We start from the raw sequence: 15,724 nt of genomic DNA, 5'->3' as shown, positions 1-15,724 counted from the left end.
GCACTGCGCTGCTCCCTGTGTGTCTGCAGATCGATGTGTCTTACAACCTACCTGACCCAGTATCCAAGCCAGCCTTTCAGCTCAAGGTGGACCTGAAAGAGCCTTTTCAGGAGCGACACCTGCAGCCCCCCTCCACCTCCTCCTCCTCCTCCTCCTCCTCCTCCTCCTCCTCTTCCCGCCATCCCTCCTCACGCTCCCGGAGCCGTGCTGACAACCGCTCCGAGCTTAACCGGAAGCGGCGGGCGCCCATTGATGACGACGACCCAGCAGCCCACCAGGACAAAATGGACTTCCACATTTCCTTAGAAGTCTGTGCCAGGTAGAAAACACACACACACACACACACACACACACACACACACACACACACACACCACGCATAAATAAAGATGTTGACCTCACACATGTGCACAGTTCCGCTTCTAACAAATTACATCCCCGCTTCTCTGCCTAGGTGGCTCCATTCAGGCTCGTCCAACATGGCCGTCATAGAGGTTCCCATGATTTCTGGTTTCCGAGCAGATGTTGAAAGCCTAGAGAGGGTATGTCATCACATTGAAACACAGCACACACTTTGCCAAAGGGTTACAGATTGTATATCCTGAACATACACAGACCCATAGACCCCCACTGGCTATTATTCTTGATCTTAGCGGCTCACAGATTGTGGACAGGCAGGCCAAGCAGTCAGGTAAGTGCCCAGACCCAAAAAGCAGGTAGTAAGAGAGACAGATGCGTCCACATCTGGAGGCCATTTGATGAAACGCAGTATGTCATGGAATTCATCAGACTCCTCCTGTTTCCTTTGCAGACCCACTGCGAAACCAACTCACGTGTACACATTCACACCCACACAGGATGCATCTCCAAACACGCTCGCGTAAACAAACGCGCTTTGGATACGGATATTATTCTGGTGGTGCCGTAGAATGTGTTGTGTAAATATTTGTCAGAGCAGCAAGGAGTCAAGTGTTTACCTGTTATGCTCTCCATTGTAAGAAGTTGTTGGATAGAACAGCTCCTGAACACTTCCTTCAAATGGGACAGCCCCCCCGAGCGCTGCGTGCTGCGCAGATGTGCAGTGAGAAAGTATTTCACGTGTTTGTGTGCGTCATCATCACGGGAATGGTCGTTAAGGTGAAGGTCTTTTTTTTATGGTGTTTTTTGGGGGGTATGATAAGAGACTAACTCAGGCACTGCTGGGTTACAGTGTCCCAGGGTCAGAGGCCATCGGGCCTCTCTGGGCCTACAAGATCAAAAACAGTCACCTCATTGGGCCACGTGAGGTGGAGGCTTAGAGAAAGCTTGTATAGTTTACAAAAGACAGAGGGAAGAGGCAGATGTCCTGTAATAAACAGAGGATCGGATTAAAGGTGTAACAGATGTAGGATGGATGGGTAAATTGAGGAATGGTAAATACTGATGGAGAACGAGAGAAATTGATGAGAAATTTAAGGGCTGGATCCAGGTCAGCTCCCCAGCCACCCATCAGAGGCCTGTCCCTCATTACTAGACGGTTATAGGGCCTTAGTCTGCAGGCTCCCACCTCTAAAAGAGTCACCTCTCTGGCTACCTGGGTAAATGCACACACATACACACAAACACTGCTGTGAGTGTGTCAGTCGAGGCTGACCCGAGCTGTAGTGGCTAACAAGCTCAGTTTACACCCCTGCTGGCCTCCCTTGGAGTTTTACTGCTGCCTGCCCGACTGCCACTTACATTCCTCAATTTATGGTGGCAAGCTTGGCTTCTACAGTCATGTCTAGTTGCTCTCGGGGAAGCTATAGTCATGAATGATTAGTCCGGTGACTGACTGGGAGCTACCACAGCCACGGCCTCTTATCACCCAATATAATGAGCTTTGTTTAACAGCTCAGCACACACTGTGGATATAACATTTGAGCTATGGGAGTTCATTGGCAGTGTTTAGTTGCTAGATATACAAACAATGCTTTCGTAAACAGAGGGACCAATTGTGTAGCATGTGTGTAAGAAAGAGAGAGGGAGAGAGTGTGTATGTGTGTCTCAGTGGCGCCAGCTCAGGCTGAGCACCTCATAAACCCCTGCTGTCCAAAGGCTGCCACCTTTGACAGAATAAAAAAATCCTCCGGTGGGGGGAATTAACTCTGCTGGCTCTCTGAGCACACTCTCACATTTGCAGTAAACAGCTTCCCCATTACTCATTCATACACATTCCTAACTACATTTGGTTATGCATGTCTGACCCAACTCTACATTTGTGCACAAGCTTCACAAACACCAGAAACTCTCTCTTAAGAATGAAACACTGATTAGGCGATCCCTGAGGAGAGCTGGGATCCCTCGTTGATTTCAACTAAGATGACGTCCATGATTGGCGACCTGCACTTTTTCCACCTCTGCCATCATGTCATGGTAGAGTGCATATGGGCTGAATTCCACTTGTGGCTCACAGAGCACATTTTCATGCAGACCATGCGGCGTCTGACAGGCTGGTGATGAAGGCACTGTACAGGAGGTGTAAATTATGAATCACACTGCTGATTCGAATCCTTCTGTTCTCGTCAGTTTGATTTGTAGTCACTGACTGTGCAGTTTGTTCTCCTTTTTGTCTGAATAAAGTGGTCACACCTCTGTTCAGATTCACTTCAGTACGAACGGCAGCAAGTGAGCACATCACCATTCATATCGATATCGATACAAGCAGTGTTTATAAGGTTAATGCCTCACATCTTGGCACATGTTTGCAACATTTATGACGCCATTATTGTTTCTGTGGTTTTCGCTGTCATTTAATAAGCCTGTAATGAAGAAGTCATGTAATGTACCTCAGCTGAACTGACAATGGTGGATTGTGCGAGGACCCCTTAATATCAACGTGGCCAAACGGCTCACAGAGCCTTTAGGACATCAATCCAGGGTTTCATTACATATTTAACACTTCATATTTAATCTCAGTGAATAGTAAACCCTAGTTAGCATGAGACGGAGCTGTCCAGTCCACTGTGGTGCTGATTACTATTTATGTCCATTTCCATGTCCTTGACTAGTAGTTGTCCATTAATGTTGGAAACAAATGTACAGCTGGTTTGACTACAAGCCATGCGTTCTTTGTCCATTTTCTACTCTTCATCAGATAAAGCCAAAAGTCACCACAGAAGTATTTTGAACATGCCTCACCAAGGACATAAACAACACACTCACATATCCTACAACATTTCTGGACCAATTCCAGGACTCAGCCAGGCCGAACTCTGTCAGAATCCAGTTGTCTTGTGTGTTTTTCTGCACACTGAGCTTGATTTTCTCATGTCTTCCTCATCAGCTGCTGATGGACAAGCGAGTGGGTCTGAAGAGATATGAGCTGAATGGAAGAAAGGTGTTGTTCTACTTCGATGAGGTGAGTTTTATCCAAATCCCTCCTTGTTGTGGCCATCATGGCTCTGCTCATGCTGAAGAATACTGTGCGTATGGTGATGGTGGATGAGGAGAGGCTTGTTCACCAGTGTTTGCACAGGGCTGGGGAGGATTTGTGTGTTAGTGTGAATATTTGCATTTCTCTACATTTCTTTGCTTTTCTGGGTGTTGGGTTTTGTACATGTTTTTTCTGTGTTTGTCACCCCTTCTTAGATCCCCAGCCAGTGTATGACGTGTGTGGCCTTCCAAGCTGTCAGGGAATACATTGTGGGCAAGACAGCGCCTGTTCCGGTCAAGATCTATGACTACTATGAACCAGGTGTGCCTCTGATGAATATTTTAAGTGCTGCTCTTTAAAGAGTTACAGAGCAGGAAAACGTCTAACTCACCATGATTTATGAAGTGGCTTCTTTTTTGTGGAAATGGGACTTTTTAAAGTTTATGACCTAGTTATGGTGAGCATCATCGTTGTTTGTGTGTGGACGTGTGAACGTGCCGGTGTGGGTCTGTGCTTGTCATGCAGCCTTCGAGGCCACCCGGTTCTACAACGTTAGCGAGAGCAGTCCGCTAGCACGGGAGCTGTGCGATGGACCCACTTGCAACGAGGTGGAAAGTTCAACCAATCAGTGGATAGGTGAGACACATGCTACACCCTTAAAGATTCCCAGACACCCCACTTCCATCATCGCTTAAAACATATTTCTTTCTGCAGGTTTTGTGCAGGCGAACCAGTGCAACAATGTGTTTGGCTGTCTGGAGGAGGAGCAGTTTGAGCGCTGCACTTGCTACAGGGACTGTGGTTATGATGGGGAGCCAGTTTGTGGCTCAGACGGGCAGCTCTACCAGAACCAGTGTCAGATGGAGGTGTTTGCCTGTCGAAACGGGACTCGCATCAAGCAGGTTCCGCTGTCCCAGTGTCCTCACAGTAAGAGCTCTGCACATCAGCGCACCTGGTTCCAGAGCTACGTCTCAGACTTGTTACATTAAAACAGGTCTGCCGGTAGGAGGAACTACTGATTGGTTAGGGCAAAGCAAAACACAAAACTGGCTACCATGAACACAAAAGTTGGGCTGAATAAGTAAAGGTAGATCAGTCTGATTGTCATACGAACACTCCTAGACTTGGATGGAAGTTATTGCTTAGATGTTGACAATTATTTTGAAAGAGCCACAATCTGATAGTTCTGCTTATCATTTCTTGTTGCGTGCACCCACCCTCAATTCAGTGAAATTTAGAAGATTATGTCCAGAGCAGGAAATAGCTGCTCTATTCAAGCTTATATCAGCTGTATAGACATTCATACAATGAGTGGACTGTAATTCACAGACATTTACAGCACATCCCAGAACTTAAAGTCGTCTGTAGTATGAGTGTGTCTTCACAGGAACTCTTGTGACACTTTTCTTTATCAGATCCAGTCAGTTGCTGTAACTCAATGTGAGTGTATAATGGTCCACATGTCCGCTGTGCATGTATCTGTATGCGTGTCCGTTCGCATACACATGCAAGTGTGTCTATGCTCCTCCGTGTGTGCCATGATCTGAGCTGTAGAAACAGCTGTTCAGGTGTTGAGCTGATTACTGGATGAGTTTTCTGAGGAGAGCTACCCTCCGTACCCCCCCCACCCCCCCACCCTCTCTCGCTCTCTGCTGCTGTATTACAGGGCTCTCTCCAAATGACAGAGTGCTTTTGTCCAGCCCTTTGAAATCCTTGTCACATTCCTTTCCGACGCACAGCCCAACAACAAAGGAGCCTTCATGTTGTGGAGCAGATTGGGAAAAGGCATAGACAAAACTTTGGTGGGAAAAGACCTCAGTTTGTGCCAAGTGGTTCATGCTGTAGATTATCAAAAGAATCGTAATTTTGTTTCAAGCTCCCTGACCTTGTTTGTTTGTGTATGGTTGTGTGGGGGAGATTCATGCCACCATTTCCCTGTTTTGAAAGGGAAAAAGATACAATTTGTTTCCACACACGGCCCCTCTGGCTATGGTTTGGCCCCTGCTATTTTTGGAAAGATTTTAACGCAGGCCTCTGTTGAGGCTGAGTGTACATCATTGTTTTGCCAAGAAGTGTTGCTCAGTGGGGTGGATAATGCTTCTGTGCAGCATTTAGATTATGCAACACTGAAACTCTGTTGAATTCATTACTATTTTTTTAGGTGCTGTGGCACTCATAACCGTGAATAATCCAACGTGTGTGTGTTTGTATGTGTTTGTATTTCCAGTGGAGACCACAGTGGAGGACAGACAACCAGTAACGAGCCAGGAAACCGAGCAGCCCTCAGTGCCTGTACACACAGGTAACTTCATATACCACACCTTTCCCTGCTCACACACAGCTATGCATCGTCTCCCCCATACACTCACCTCTCAGTTTTTACATTTCACCCCTCTTTCCTTTCAACCTTCCCTCCATCTGCCCGCTAAGGCCAGCTGCAGAGGCAGCACTGTTCTATACATTTTCTGCCTATAGTGGCTTTTACTCCTTCACTTGATTGTGTGTTTTCTTTGCTAACGTGGAGAATGGGAGTTCACAAGGGCAAGAAGAAGAAAGAGTGAGAGAGAGATGAAAGGGTGTGTTAGGGGGTGTACAGCTGAGAAAAGAAAGGGGAGAAAGACAGTCAAAGAGGGATGAGCGGGAGGTGAGATGAAAGAAGAAAGAGAAAAAGGAGCAGGGTAGAAGGAGGGAAAGGATGTGAGGAAGAAAGTAGATACGTAGGTGGGGTGTGTGGCAGCACATTCCCCTGCCACCACATCATGTCTACAGTCGGCGTGATAAATAGGTGGATAGGTTTCACACTGCAGGCTTGATTGTAGCTCTGCCATGAGCTTAGATCAGCTGCCACTTCCAGAGAGGCGGCCAGAGAATTCCTGATAGGATGTTTGGCTGCGTGTGGAGGGAGGACGTAGCTGTGTTACATTTGGCAACAGAAACATAAAAAGACGCTGCAGTCATTCACAAGCTGCATACTGTACATGCACGCTGCGTGTGCATGAACTGCATGTGTGTATATGTGAGCTGATATATAACACTAAGTTCTGCCTATATGAATGTCTGAGTTATGTACAGGTGTTTGTGTGTGTGTGTGTGTGTGTGTGTGTGTGTGTGTGTGTGTGTGTGTGTGTGTGTGTGTGTGTGTGTGTGTGATGTGGCACAGCCTGCACTGACTTGTTTCCCAGCCTGCAGCTCCCGGTAGCTGCTGCTCACAAAGCTGCTCTCAGTCAAAGGTCTCCTTAGTACAAAAGCTAACACTTCACACTCACCACAGGAATGCTGTTATGCACTCACACACACACACACATGTATATCTATATATGCACACACACATTCACATATTGCATGCTCACACAGGCAAATACGTCCTCACACACACACACACACACACACACTCAGCTACAGTATGATAACCCTGGGATGATTAGATTGAATAAGTACTGTAAAAACACTGTCATTGTAAACCATTAGAACGCCGACGACATGCCCGCTTAGTGCACTGAGAGTGTAATAGGTGAAGGTGGGCTGTGCCAAGGAAATGACAGTTTCCACTGGAGCAGCAGAGGAAGCTGAAGCTCTGGAATTAGCCTCCCTGTGCAGACTTGTCTTATAAGTGAACTTGTACCAGAAGACAGCATACAGTATAATGGATACGCAGACTTGCAGGCTTCACTTTGGAAGCGTTTCAGCCATGTGGACGTTTAATTTCCCACTTTAAAAAGCAACTGTTACATGTTCATTTTGTGTATGCAATTATGTGTTTAGACCGCACCATTAAGTCCAATGTGTACCACAAACTTCTGATAGTAAGATCTGGTTGCAGTGGACTCATAGTAGGTGCTCATAGTAAAATGACGATGTAATAAAGTTATACCCTTATCCAAAATGTGTGATTTTTGGAAGTAGCATGCCATGTGAGAATCCACCATTTCAAGCAGGGAGGGCCCCCTACTGTCTGTGATGGGGTATTGCGACGAGAACTTCAGATGCACAGGGTATTAAAGGTGCCTCGAGGAGTTTTCTTGTAAACAAACAAAAGTAATGTTCACATTCAGTGTTTCTCACCAAAAAGCGCTGAGTCCTAACAAACAGTCTGAATGCATTTTCTTCCTTTTTGCAAAGACAGTTTTTCCTCTAAGTTTGAAACCTGCTATGTTTACTGTTGGCTTCCCTTTTCTTTGTGTGTTAGTGTCACCAGTAGATCACTGGAATAAAATAAAACCATTGGTGGGAATGTGTATCGGATCACCTGCCTGCATATTGGTTCTGCACACGCTGCTCCATAACGCTACTAATGGTCAAAAACTCCACAGGGGCACCTTTAAGTCTCTATGACACCCAGTTCTTTCATCTCCAGCAACTAACTGAAGTACTTCTTCACTGGTTATCAGATATTGTGATCAACCCATCAGTGACTCCCTTGTCAAAACCTGGTTTCTACCTGCTCTCATTTGTTTTCATATGTCTCCACATCTCATCCCACCCCCGATCTCCCCAGGTGAGGAGGAGCAGGGGTCCATGGCAGAGGTGTCCTACTACTCCTATGAATACGACCCAGATTCAGAGCCTTTCCTTGCTGATGCAGAGGGAGGAGACCATTTTGACCTTCCTGAAGGTGGAGGGCATGTAGGACAGAAGGCGCTCCTGCCTGCAGATACCCAGCTACCCACACTGGACACAAAAAACACCCCTGAGCGATGGTACGAGCTGCACCATTGATGCTTTTGACTTAAGATTGTTCAATATGTTTCTTACTGCCAACAAAACTCATAAAAAGAGCAAAGCCAACAATGCATTTGTCTGTCTCTCAATACTTGCTGAGTTCCCGACCCTGTCTATAGCGCTCAGCCTAAAGCTCGTTCAGGCCATGAAAAATAAATGTTTAAAAGGGCTCAGTTTTTCGAAAACATCAGGCAAAGAAGAGTAAACAGGGTATTTGCTGGGATCTATTTTCAGGCACTCTAATGAGTATTTACAGCAGCAGGGAGATGTATGTGGGATCGACTCAGCATAAACTGCACTGCCCACCTTCATAATATTGAAAGAACATGTCAACCAGTCTGGCTCAGTGACGTGTTTTTAATGAAGCTGGGTACACAGATAACATTGTCATACAGTCTGTGCATCGGTCTTGTTGAAAGTATAGAATTTATTCAGCCTTATCCTCAGAATTACGCTGCAGTGAAACTGAAAATGAACTGAGGTTTAATCCCTTGTCTAAACAGCTCGATCATTGAGTCAGAAGCAGTCTTTTAAAAGCAGTTATGGGTAATGATTTGCAGGTTTGAGGTCTGTCCCTGGGGATAATGTTAAAGAAAAAACAGTTTCCTGCCTACAGCTCTCACAGTGTCTGAGACGGTCTTACAACGAGTGTGTGTCCCGTTTTCTTGTCGTCCACAGAAACGCCCACAGAGTGAAGCCATACCCACCTCCAAATTGTACATTATTTGTGAATATGCTAGTGAATGGAAAGAGAAGAGAGACTTGGGACCTGCTCAGCCTGAAAGGAAGAGATGGTGGAGTCTGGAGAATGTGTGACTTTGTGTGGGAGTGTGTGTGCTGTGTGCTGATGTGAATGGGGTCTGCGTAGATGCATTTATACGTCTGTGTGTGGATGTGACTCTGTGCGACTGCTATTAAGCTAGTGCCCTCCAGACTTAAAATTTTTCTTCCTCCAGACTCCCAGTCACCAATAGGCACCATAGCTTCTTTGTTATTCACTGTACTGCCTTTATAATCACTAGAAGAAATAATCAAGTATTTATGTTTGTAATTACACCTGACTTTAAGCAAAATATTTTGTTATATTTTCTATCTGTGGTATTTATTTGTAGCTAGAGGTCATATCATTTTTATTTTTATTTTATTTGATTTGATTTTTGTCATTGCCCGCCCATACAGTCTACTTTCGCCCTTGTGGTTCTTTGAGTTCAGAAGGTATGTGCTGTCAAAGGCTTTTTTTTTTTTCTTTCATAGCAAGCTTTAACCCAATTATTGAAATGTTTGATGAAATTCCTGTGCTGGTATCCTGCTGGAAAAAAGACATATGCTAACCATATGCTTTACAGAAACATAAGCTCTAATGTTTTTCATTTTTAAGATTTTTCTTGGGCTTTTAGCCTTTATTAGATAGCACAGTAGAGATTGACAGGAAACATAAGGAAAGAGAAGGAGACTGGTCTCTGGCCGACTCAAACCACAAACTTTACCGTTACAAGATGCGCGCCTCGCGACCGCTGGTCCACTTAGGACGCGCCGGCCCAAATGTTTCTGGAACCTTTATCTACCCTCAAGCCACCTTTCACCTTACCTACCTTGAGATTTGATTGTACAGTTTATAAGCTATTTTGTTTTTGTTAAATTTTGATTCGTGAAGCAATCAACTTAAAAAAAATCAAGAATGAAGTTTTGAATTCCTGTAAATGTACCAAATTTGATTAAATGTAGCCCCTATTCATATCAAATATTGTGCTTTTTCAAACAGACGAGAATAAAATTTGTATACAATCCAAGGTTTTGCTTTCGTTGCCTTTACATTCGGGTTTTGATGCTGTGGTGAATAAGCTCGTGTGTCCAGCCGTTTATGGGTTGCCTGCTTTAAGGAAACGCCTTTTGCCCTTCCTGCTTCTGTTTTAGCCTGTGTACTTACACTTTGTTTAACAGTAGGAAAGAAATGCCTTGACCCTCGCTGCTTTTTAGAACAATCTGACCTCTGCAGACGCGGCACGGTACGTGTATCTGCTCCACGAGCAGAGGCTGTGTTGCTCCATTTCCTTTGAAAGGCTAGTTAAGTCTGGAGATAATTTCCTGTCAGCAGTGAGCTGTATTACAACCCTGCTGTTTCACAGGGCCCTCTGCTTTGATAACTGACTCTCTGATCCCAGGCATGCCTCTGCGTTAGAGACAGAAAGCATGTACGTGTGTGTATCAGTGTTGTACACACTGTATACATCTCTTAAGTGTTTGTGTACGACAGATTAGTGTTACCAAAGCAGCAGCCTGGGAGGGAGTTAGAGCCTGTTAATGTTTAATGTTTGTTTTCTGCACGTCACTTGTCGACCCTCTCAGTTACTGTGACCTCTAGCAGCCCAGGCCTTTAAATGGGCCCTTCAAATCCCAACTACAAATCATTACTGGGATGAGAGAAGATCAAAGAGGGCAAAACTGGAACTGTTTGCTGGGTTTGACCCTCAGTTAAAGATGAGAAACCAGAGGATTGCATGTTGGCATTTCACTTGGCCTGTAACGGCTCCAGGTGTGCTGCACTGCATCTGACCCTGCATCTGTGAGGGGGCTTTGAGCATCTGTGTTTGGGGGAAGAAAATGTGCACAACACAGCGTGCAGTGTCAGGGCAGTATTGTGCATGTACTCGCAATTCACGTAAAAGTTTTGGAACATGTCAACAACTTCACCCTCTAAGCTTTGGGCAGATGCAGCAGGATTTCCTGCTCCAGTCTAAATGGAAAAACTTTGTTCCTGTGGCGACAATAAGCCAGCAGTGCAGGGGACCTGGCCGTGGCAGACCATCCACAGCAGTCACTGTGGCAACCGCATGCATGACTGAAGGGTGATATTGCGTCTCCACACACGATGAGCAGAAAGAGTGAAAAGAGAAAGGAGGGAGAGGGGGATCTTGGTTTCATGGTTTGCAGGGGAGAGGGGGGGTAGCATTACACGAGAGTGAATCGGAGTGATGACATTGTTCCCGAGTACCAGCTGAGTGCACCTATACATCCACCTCTGTGGAGGAAGGGCTATTCACCTGTCCCAGCCACCACAGGTGGACAAAGGGACGAACAGGCGGACAGACAAAACCCCTCCGGTGCACAGTCAGCTCTGCTGTTGACGCGTTGATGTGTGTTATTCGTCTCAGGTTTCCTGATTGTTTTCAGAGGAAATTAGGGATTGATTCTGGATCATGCAGCGCTCTGGGTTTCACTGTCAGCCAGGGCATGAGTGATGCTGTGCCCAGGAGACACAACAATCAACTGAAGAAAGTCCAGCAGGAGAGACGTGGATTAAGCAGTGAGGTGCTGCTCTGATGCTCATCAGCGTGCAGCATGGCTCAGTTCCAGCTGAAAGAGGGAATTACCTGTGCAAAGGTGTCTTTTTTATGATTTTAAAATGATTATTTCTTCAGTCTTTTGTTGTTATGTTTGACGTATGAATATTTCAGTAGGATTGCTGCCTTTGAGGGATTCCTGGGGTATCCATCACTTCTACAAACAGTCAAATGGAGAAAAAATACCCAGAAATTGCAGGAAGAGAAAAAGGTAAGTTCATCGATAAAAGAACAGTTCTTACAAAAGTGTATAAAGCTGTTCATCCTGTGTCAGGGCGTCAGTATCACTCGCTATGTTCCAGTCGGTCATTTCATAATGTCACAGGGGGAACACTGACTTGAACAGAGTAGAGGACTTCTCAGTGTGCAGACCTGCCGGGACTCGCTCCTTTCTCTGCTTGTGCACATGCAGCTGAACACTTGTATGCTGATGTAATGCTTCGCCTAAGGTTGTGTTTTGATGTGTGCTGCATCCCGCTTGCTAGCTGATGGTCTGACCCAGCGTACACTATCAGATGGTGGTCACAGTTATTCTGAGTTAAGCAAAATTCAATAATTTTGCACAACACAGCTAAAAATGTCAAAGGTTTGCTGATTCTAGCTTCTTAAATGTCATAACTTGCTGCTTCTTTGTCATTTATGATAGTAAATGAGGAGTCCTTGTTGCTTGGGCAAAAGAAGCAAACTGAGCATGTGATGTGCACTTGTGATATGTCTCTGTCTCTAGGGCCAGGACCTGGGCGCTACGGGCTTCCTCCCACCATTGGATTTGTTGGCCATGACTTCACCAAGCCAACAAGCCCTGCCTATTCTTTCCATGGCAGGATGAGTGACAATAGTGAGTTTTTCATCTCTGCCTCTAACTTTGAGACTATCATATAACTTCAAAAGAACCATTTATTATTAATGTAATTAAACACTTCGATACGGTCTTGGTCAAAGCCATAAATCTTGTCATGGTTAAGAAAAAAAGCAGAGCAGGCACCAAAGAGAAACATCACAATGATTTTTTTATATATAATTTATTTGATTACAATTACTGATGTGCTCATCTTTTCAGAATGATTTCATCTCCTCAAATGCATCATATGAGCGAAGTCACTGAGAGGTGCAGGTCTTCAGTGGTGTAATGTCAAATTAAAGCCAGTGGGGGGAGACAACACCTCATAGTTGTGTAGTTGTTTTTCACCTGACGTTCAGCTTGCCTGTTTGTCTTAGGACCATTGCCAAACTGACAGAGGAGGCATCTCGTTGGACTGATGGTAAATGTTTACTTCCCCTGCAGTGTATTGTGTTGACTCAAGTCCAGGGCCTCAGTATCGTATTGATGCAAAAGTCACTCGTTTTGGAAGGGATGGCACTCCTGCATACTCAATGTTGGGCCGGATGAAAGCAGAGAGTAAGTTCCAATACATAATAGTAAAATGAGCCTTATTTTGATCATTTCGTTGATTCATGTGTATGTTGTAATTATGAATTTTAAACTAAGGCCAAACGAATAGCTCTGTTATTGTGAAAGCGTGAACCCTTGTGCAAAAACATTTGTTGCTGACACCACTTCTAGAGATCCAGTCAGCTGTTACAACTGACAATCTGAACCCTGCTAAGTGTGCACACTCTAACATATGGTGTTGAGTTGATTGTTTATATTATTCAACGGCTTTCTGTTCACCAGAGGAGCTCTTCCAGACACCTGGCCCAGGTGCATACAGCCCTGAGAAAGCCCCACCATGCAACCTCCAACGTAGAGCCCCGTCCTACACAATGAGCTCTCGTACACACTACCGGGGCATCGACTCAGTACCTGCTCCTAACAAGTACTGTCTCCCTCCGATCATGGGCCCTCAAGTCCCAAACAAGCCAGCCAGCGCAAGCTACACAATGTCAGGTAGTTACAGCACGGGGGGACCGTCTGTGGATTTAGCCAAGACGCCAGGGCCTTGCAGGTACAACAGTACGGACCCAAGTGTTTATTTACACCGACAGCCTGCTTTTTCCATGTTGGGACGCCACAACTTACCCAGAGATGCCACCAAGAAACCTGGCCCTGGAGCTTATAACCCAGAGAAGGTGACAATCCACAAGGCTCGGGCACCAGCCTACTCCCTGGGCATCAGACACTCAGAATTTGTTACTCCACTAGTTGTCAGTGTTTCTGACTGAACGTCACTCTGACAAACATAATTCTGTGATCTGGTTGAAAAAAATATTCTTGAGTAAACGCATGAAGACGTACATTTTATTTTGTTCTTGCAGCAACAAAGAACTTGTTGAATCAAACATGACTCACTGTAGAAATTTATAATATCTAGAAATAATATTATGTACACAACACAAACAAAAGTTTAAAGAACAGGAAATGTCCAAACACAGAAAGCTCTTTTGGGAAAGTCTTGGGCTCGAGGAAAAACACATCCCTGTGTATGTACAGACTCCGTAAATAAACCAATCAAAACAAAATGGCACCAAAAGACATTTAAAAAATGTATTAAAATGTACAATTGACAGGCAATCTTTCACCTTCATATTGTTTAGATGTTTCTCATTCACAGTGGAATCAAGCTATTTGCCTCTCATTACCTCTAAAAATTGAGGGAGTTTGAAAAGACAAAAACACAACTAAAGGTTTTCTATGCATTAGAACATATATAGAGATGTATGTAGGAGAGATGTATGTCCCAAGACAGTACAAATCAGCAAAGATGATAGCAGGCATTTTATAGATGGATCCCATTTAATCCTTTGGGAGAGGTCTTCTGAAAAGCAGTATGTGTGGCTCTGGAGAGTAAAGCAAAGGAGAGGCATCTTTAAGCATCATCCACTGCGCCGCGGTTACACCATACAGTGTCATGAACATAGTTGTGGTCTCTGTGCATACAACTCTCATCACAGTCTAGTAACAGGGTTTGGATAGCTAGTTTAGGGTAGATTCAGATATTGCTCTACCTTACTACAACACCCACATGTTGAAGTAAAACAAGAGTTACTGGTCACTGTAATCATTCCACTTCTCCATATATTGGTCCTGAGAGATCCCTTTGTGGCAGACTACAATATAGGAGATGGCAAGCATAATACACAGTCCTGTGAAAATATGCCCTCTGAAGCTGAGCTAAAGCTAAAACGAGGCTTCAGCAGTATCAGTTAGGGGATGATGATGATAAAGGGGAATTTGTTCTAAAAATACTACAACTTTGGAAATACCCATGCAGCTGCTGAAACCATACATTGCCTTTGGCTGAGCACAGGATAGGGATTGTAGATTTTGCTCCCATCTGGTGCCAAAATGGTAAGAAAGAATCTCTTCATAACCAGCGGGGACAGAGAGAACACTTAAAATGATCAACAACTCTTTTGATATACACATCGGCTAGTTAGCACTGTTTTAAGAAAAAATGTGAACCTATCCCTCAAGTCCATGGTTACTCACCTGGTTTGTGGATCATGTAGTGAATCCAGCCCTGGCTCTGCTGCACCCCGAGTCCCCTCCACTCGTCCTCTGTCATCAGGTGAGAGGTGGGCACCAGTTTAGACAGCTGCTTTGGAAGCACGACATGCCTGAAGAGACGTAAGTAAAATGCATGGTTTATCAGTAACTTAACGTTAGCGTTGAAAAATGCAGTTTAGATAACTAGAAGCCTCAATTTACGATACTTGTAATGTTAAGTCTTTTTTTAACATTGCATTTACAATAACTAGCGTCATCCCCACGACGTTCAAACCAAACCCGAGCGTTAAGGTAGCAGTTAGCATGGCTAGCTATTAAGTGTACAAGGGGGTAACGTCGAGCCCTGTGGTTGTTGTTTGAGTGTTGTTAGCTTTTTGCTAAGCTAAATTATATCCTCAGTAGTAGTTTACTAATTCACCCATACCGAAATTAAGCTGCCAGCAGACGTTAACGTTATGTTGTGCCACGTACATTAGCTAGCCAAATCAACCGTGCCTTGATTTTGACGTTAAGCTAACGGACTTTTGAAAACAACGTTAACAGACGCCAAAAACGTTAATCATACGTTACCTGTACTCGAACTCCTCGTCGTTGTACTTGTCCGAATAGTAAATTTGTTTTTTCGACATTTTCAGTGGAGGATAGAAGTCAAACCTGACGTCCAGAAAGCTGTTTTCGCGTAATGTGGCAGAGTTAGCTCGGAGTCTTAACTTCTAACAAAATAACTGAGCGCAACAAGCTGCTGTCATCTGCCGCTGTTTTCAGAGGACAATTCAAACCCCAACGGTTGCCCGCAACGCCCGGGTTGGTCAAAGCAGCAGC

The 15,724-nt window shown here is 44.8% G+C and overlaps 3 protein-coding genes across 3 annotated transcripts in view; 2 read left to right on the top strand and 1 right to left on the bottom strand.

The window, feature by feature from the left end:
• cpamd8 (C3 and PZP like alpha-2-macroglobulin domain containing 8) overlaps window positions 1–9,901 on the top strand; it is a 41,495-nt gene extending 31,594 nt beyond the window's left edge. Inside the window, exons 36-44 of the mRNA XM_076726555.1 lie at window positions 30–319; window positions 455–542; window positions 3,305–3,379; window positions 3,610–3,715; window positions 3,920–4,030; window positions 4,109–4,321; window positions 5,622–5,696; window positions 7,890–8,091; window positions 8,792–9,901. Of these exons, the coding sequence (XP_076582670.1) occupies window positions 30–319; window positions 455–542; window positions 3,305–3,379; window positions 3,610–3,715; window positions 3,920–4,030; window positions 4,109–4,321; window positions 5,622–5,696; window positions 7,890–8,091; window position 8,792 (1,161 nt within the window). The 3' untranslated portion in view covers window positions 8,793–9,901. The remainder of the gene's footprint in view (window positions 1–29; window positions 320–454; window positions 543–3,304; window positions 3,380–3,609; window positions 3,716–3,919; window positions 4,031–4,108; window positions 4,322–5,621; window positions 5,697–7,889; window positions 8,092–8,791) is intronic.
• Window positions 9,902–11,005: 1,104 nt separating this feature from the next.
• cimap1d (CIMAP1 family member D) lies at window positions 11,006–13,702 on the top strand. The gene is made up of 5 exons (XM_076726557.1): window positions 11,006–11,494; window positions 11,572–11,665; window positions 12,182–12,292; window positions 12,740–12,853; window positions 13,130–13,702. The coding sequence occupies exons 2-5, from the start codon at window positions 11,626–11,628 to the stop codon at window positions 13,615–13,617; spliced, it is 753 nt and encodes a 250-aa protein (XP_076582672.1). The 5' UTR covers window positions 11,006–11,494; window positions 11,572–11,625; the 3' UTR covers window positions 13,618–13,702.
• cks2 (CDC28 protein kinase regulatory subunit 2) lies at window positions 13,612–15,661 on the bottom strand. The gene is made up of 3 exons (XM_076726558.1): window positions 15,473–15,661; window positions 14,885–15,012; window positions 13,612–14,232 (listed from the first exon to the last, which is right to left on the bottom strand). Exons 1-3 carry the CDS (start codon window positions 15,529–15,531, stop codon window positions 14,189–14,191), a joined length of 231 nt encoding a protein of 76 aa, XP_076582673.1. The 5' UTR covers window positions 15,532–15,661; the 3' UTR covers window positions 13,612–14,188.
• Between the last annotated feature and the right edge of the window lie 63 nt (window positions 15,662–15,724).

Source organism: Chaetodon auriga, chromosome 3, assembly GCF_051107435.1.
Source record: "Chaetodon auriga isolate fChaAug3 chromosome 3, fChaAug3.hap1, whole genome shotgun sequence".
NCBI lineage: Eukaryota > Metazoa > Chordata > Actinopteri > Chaetodontiformes > Chaetodontidae > Chaetodon > Chaetodon auriga.
The sequence above is the reverse complement of the archived record's forward strand: the minus strand, read 5'-3'. Positions and strand labels throughout refer to the sequence as shown.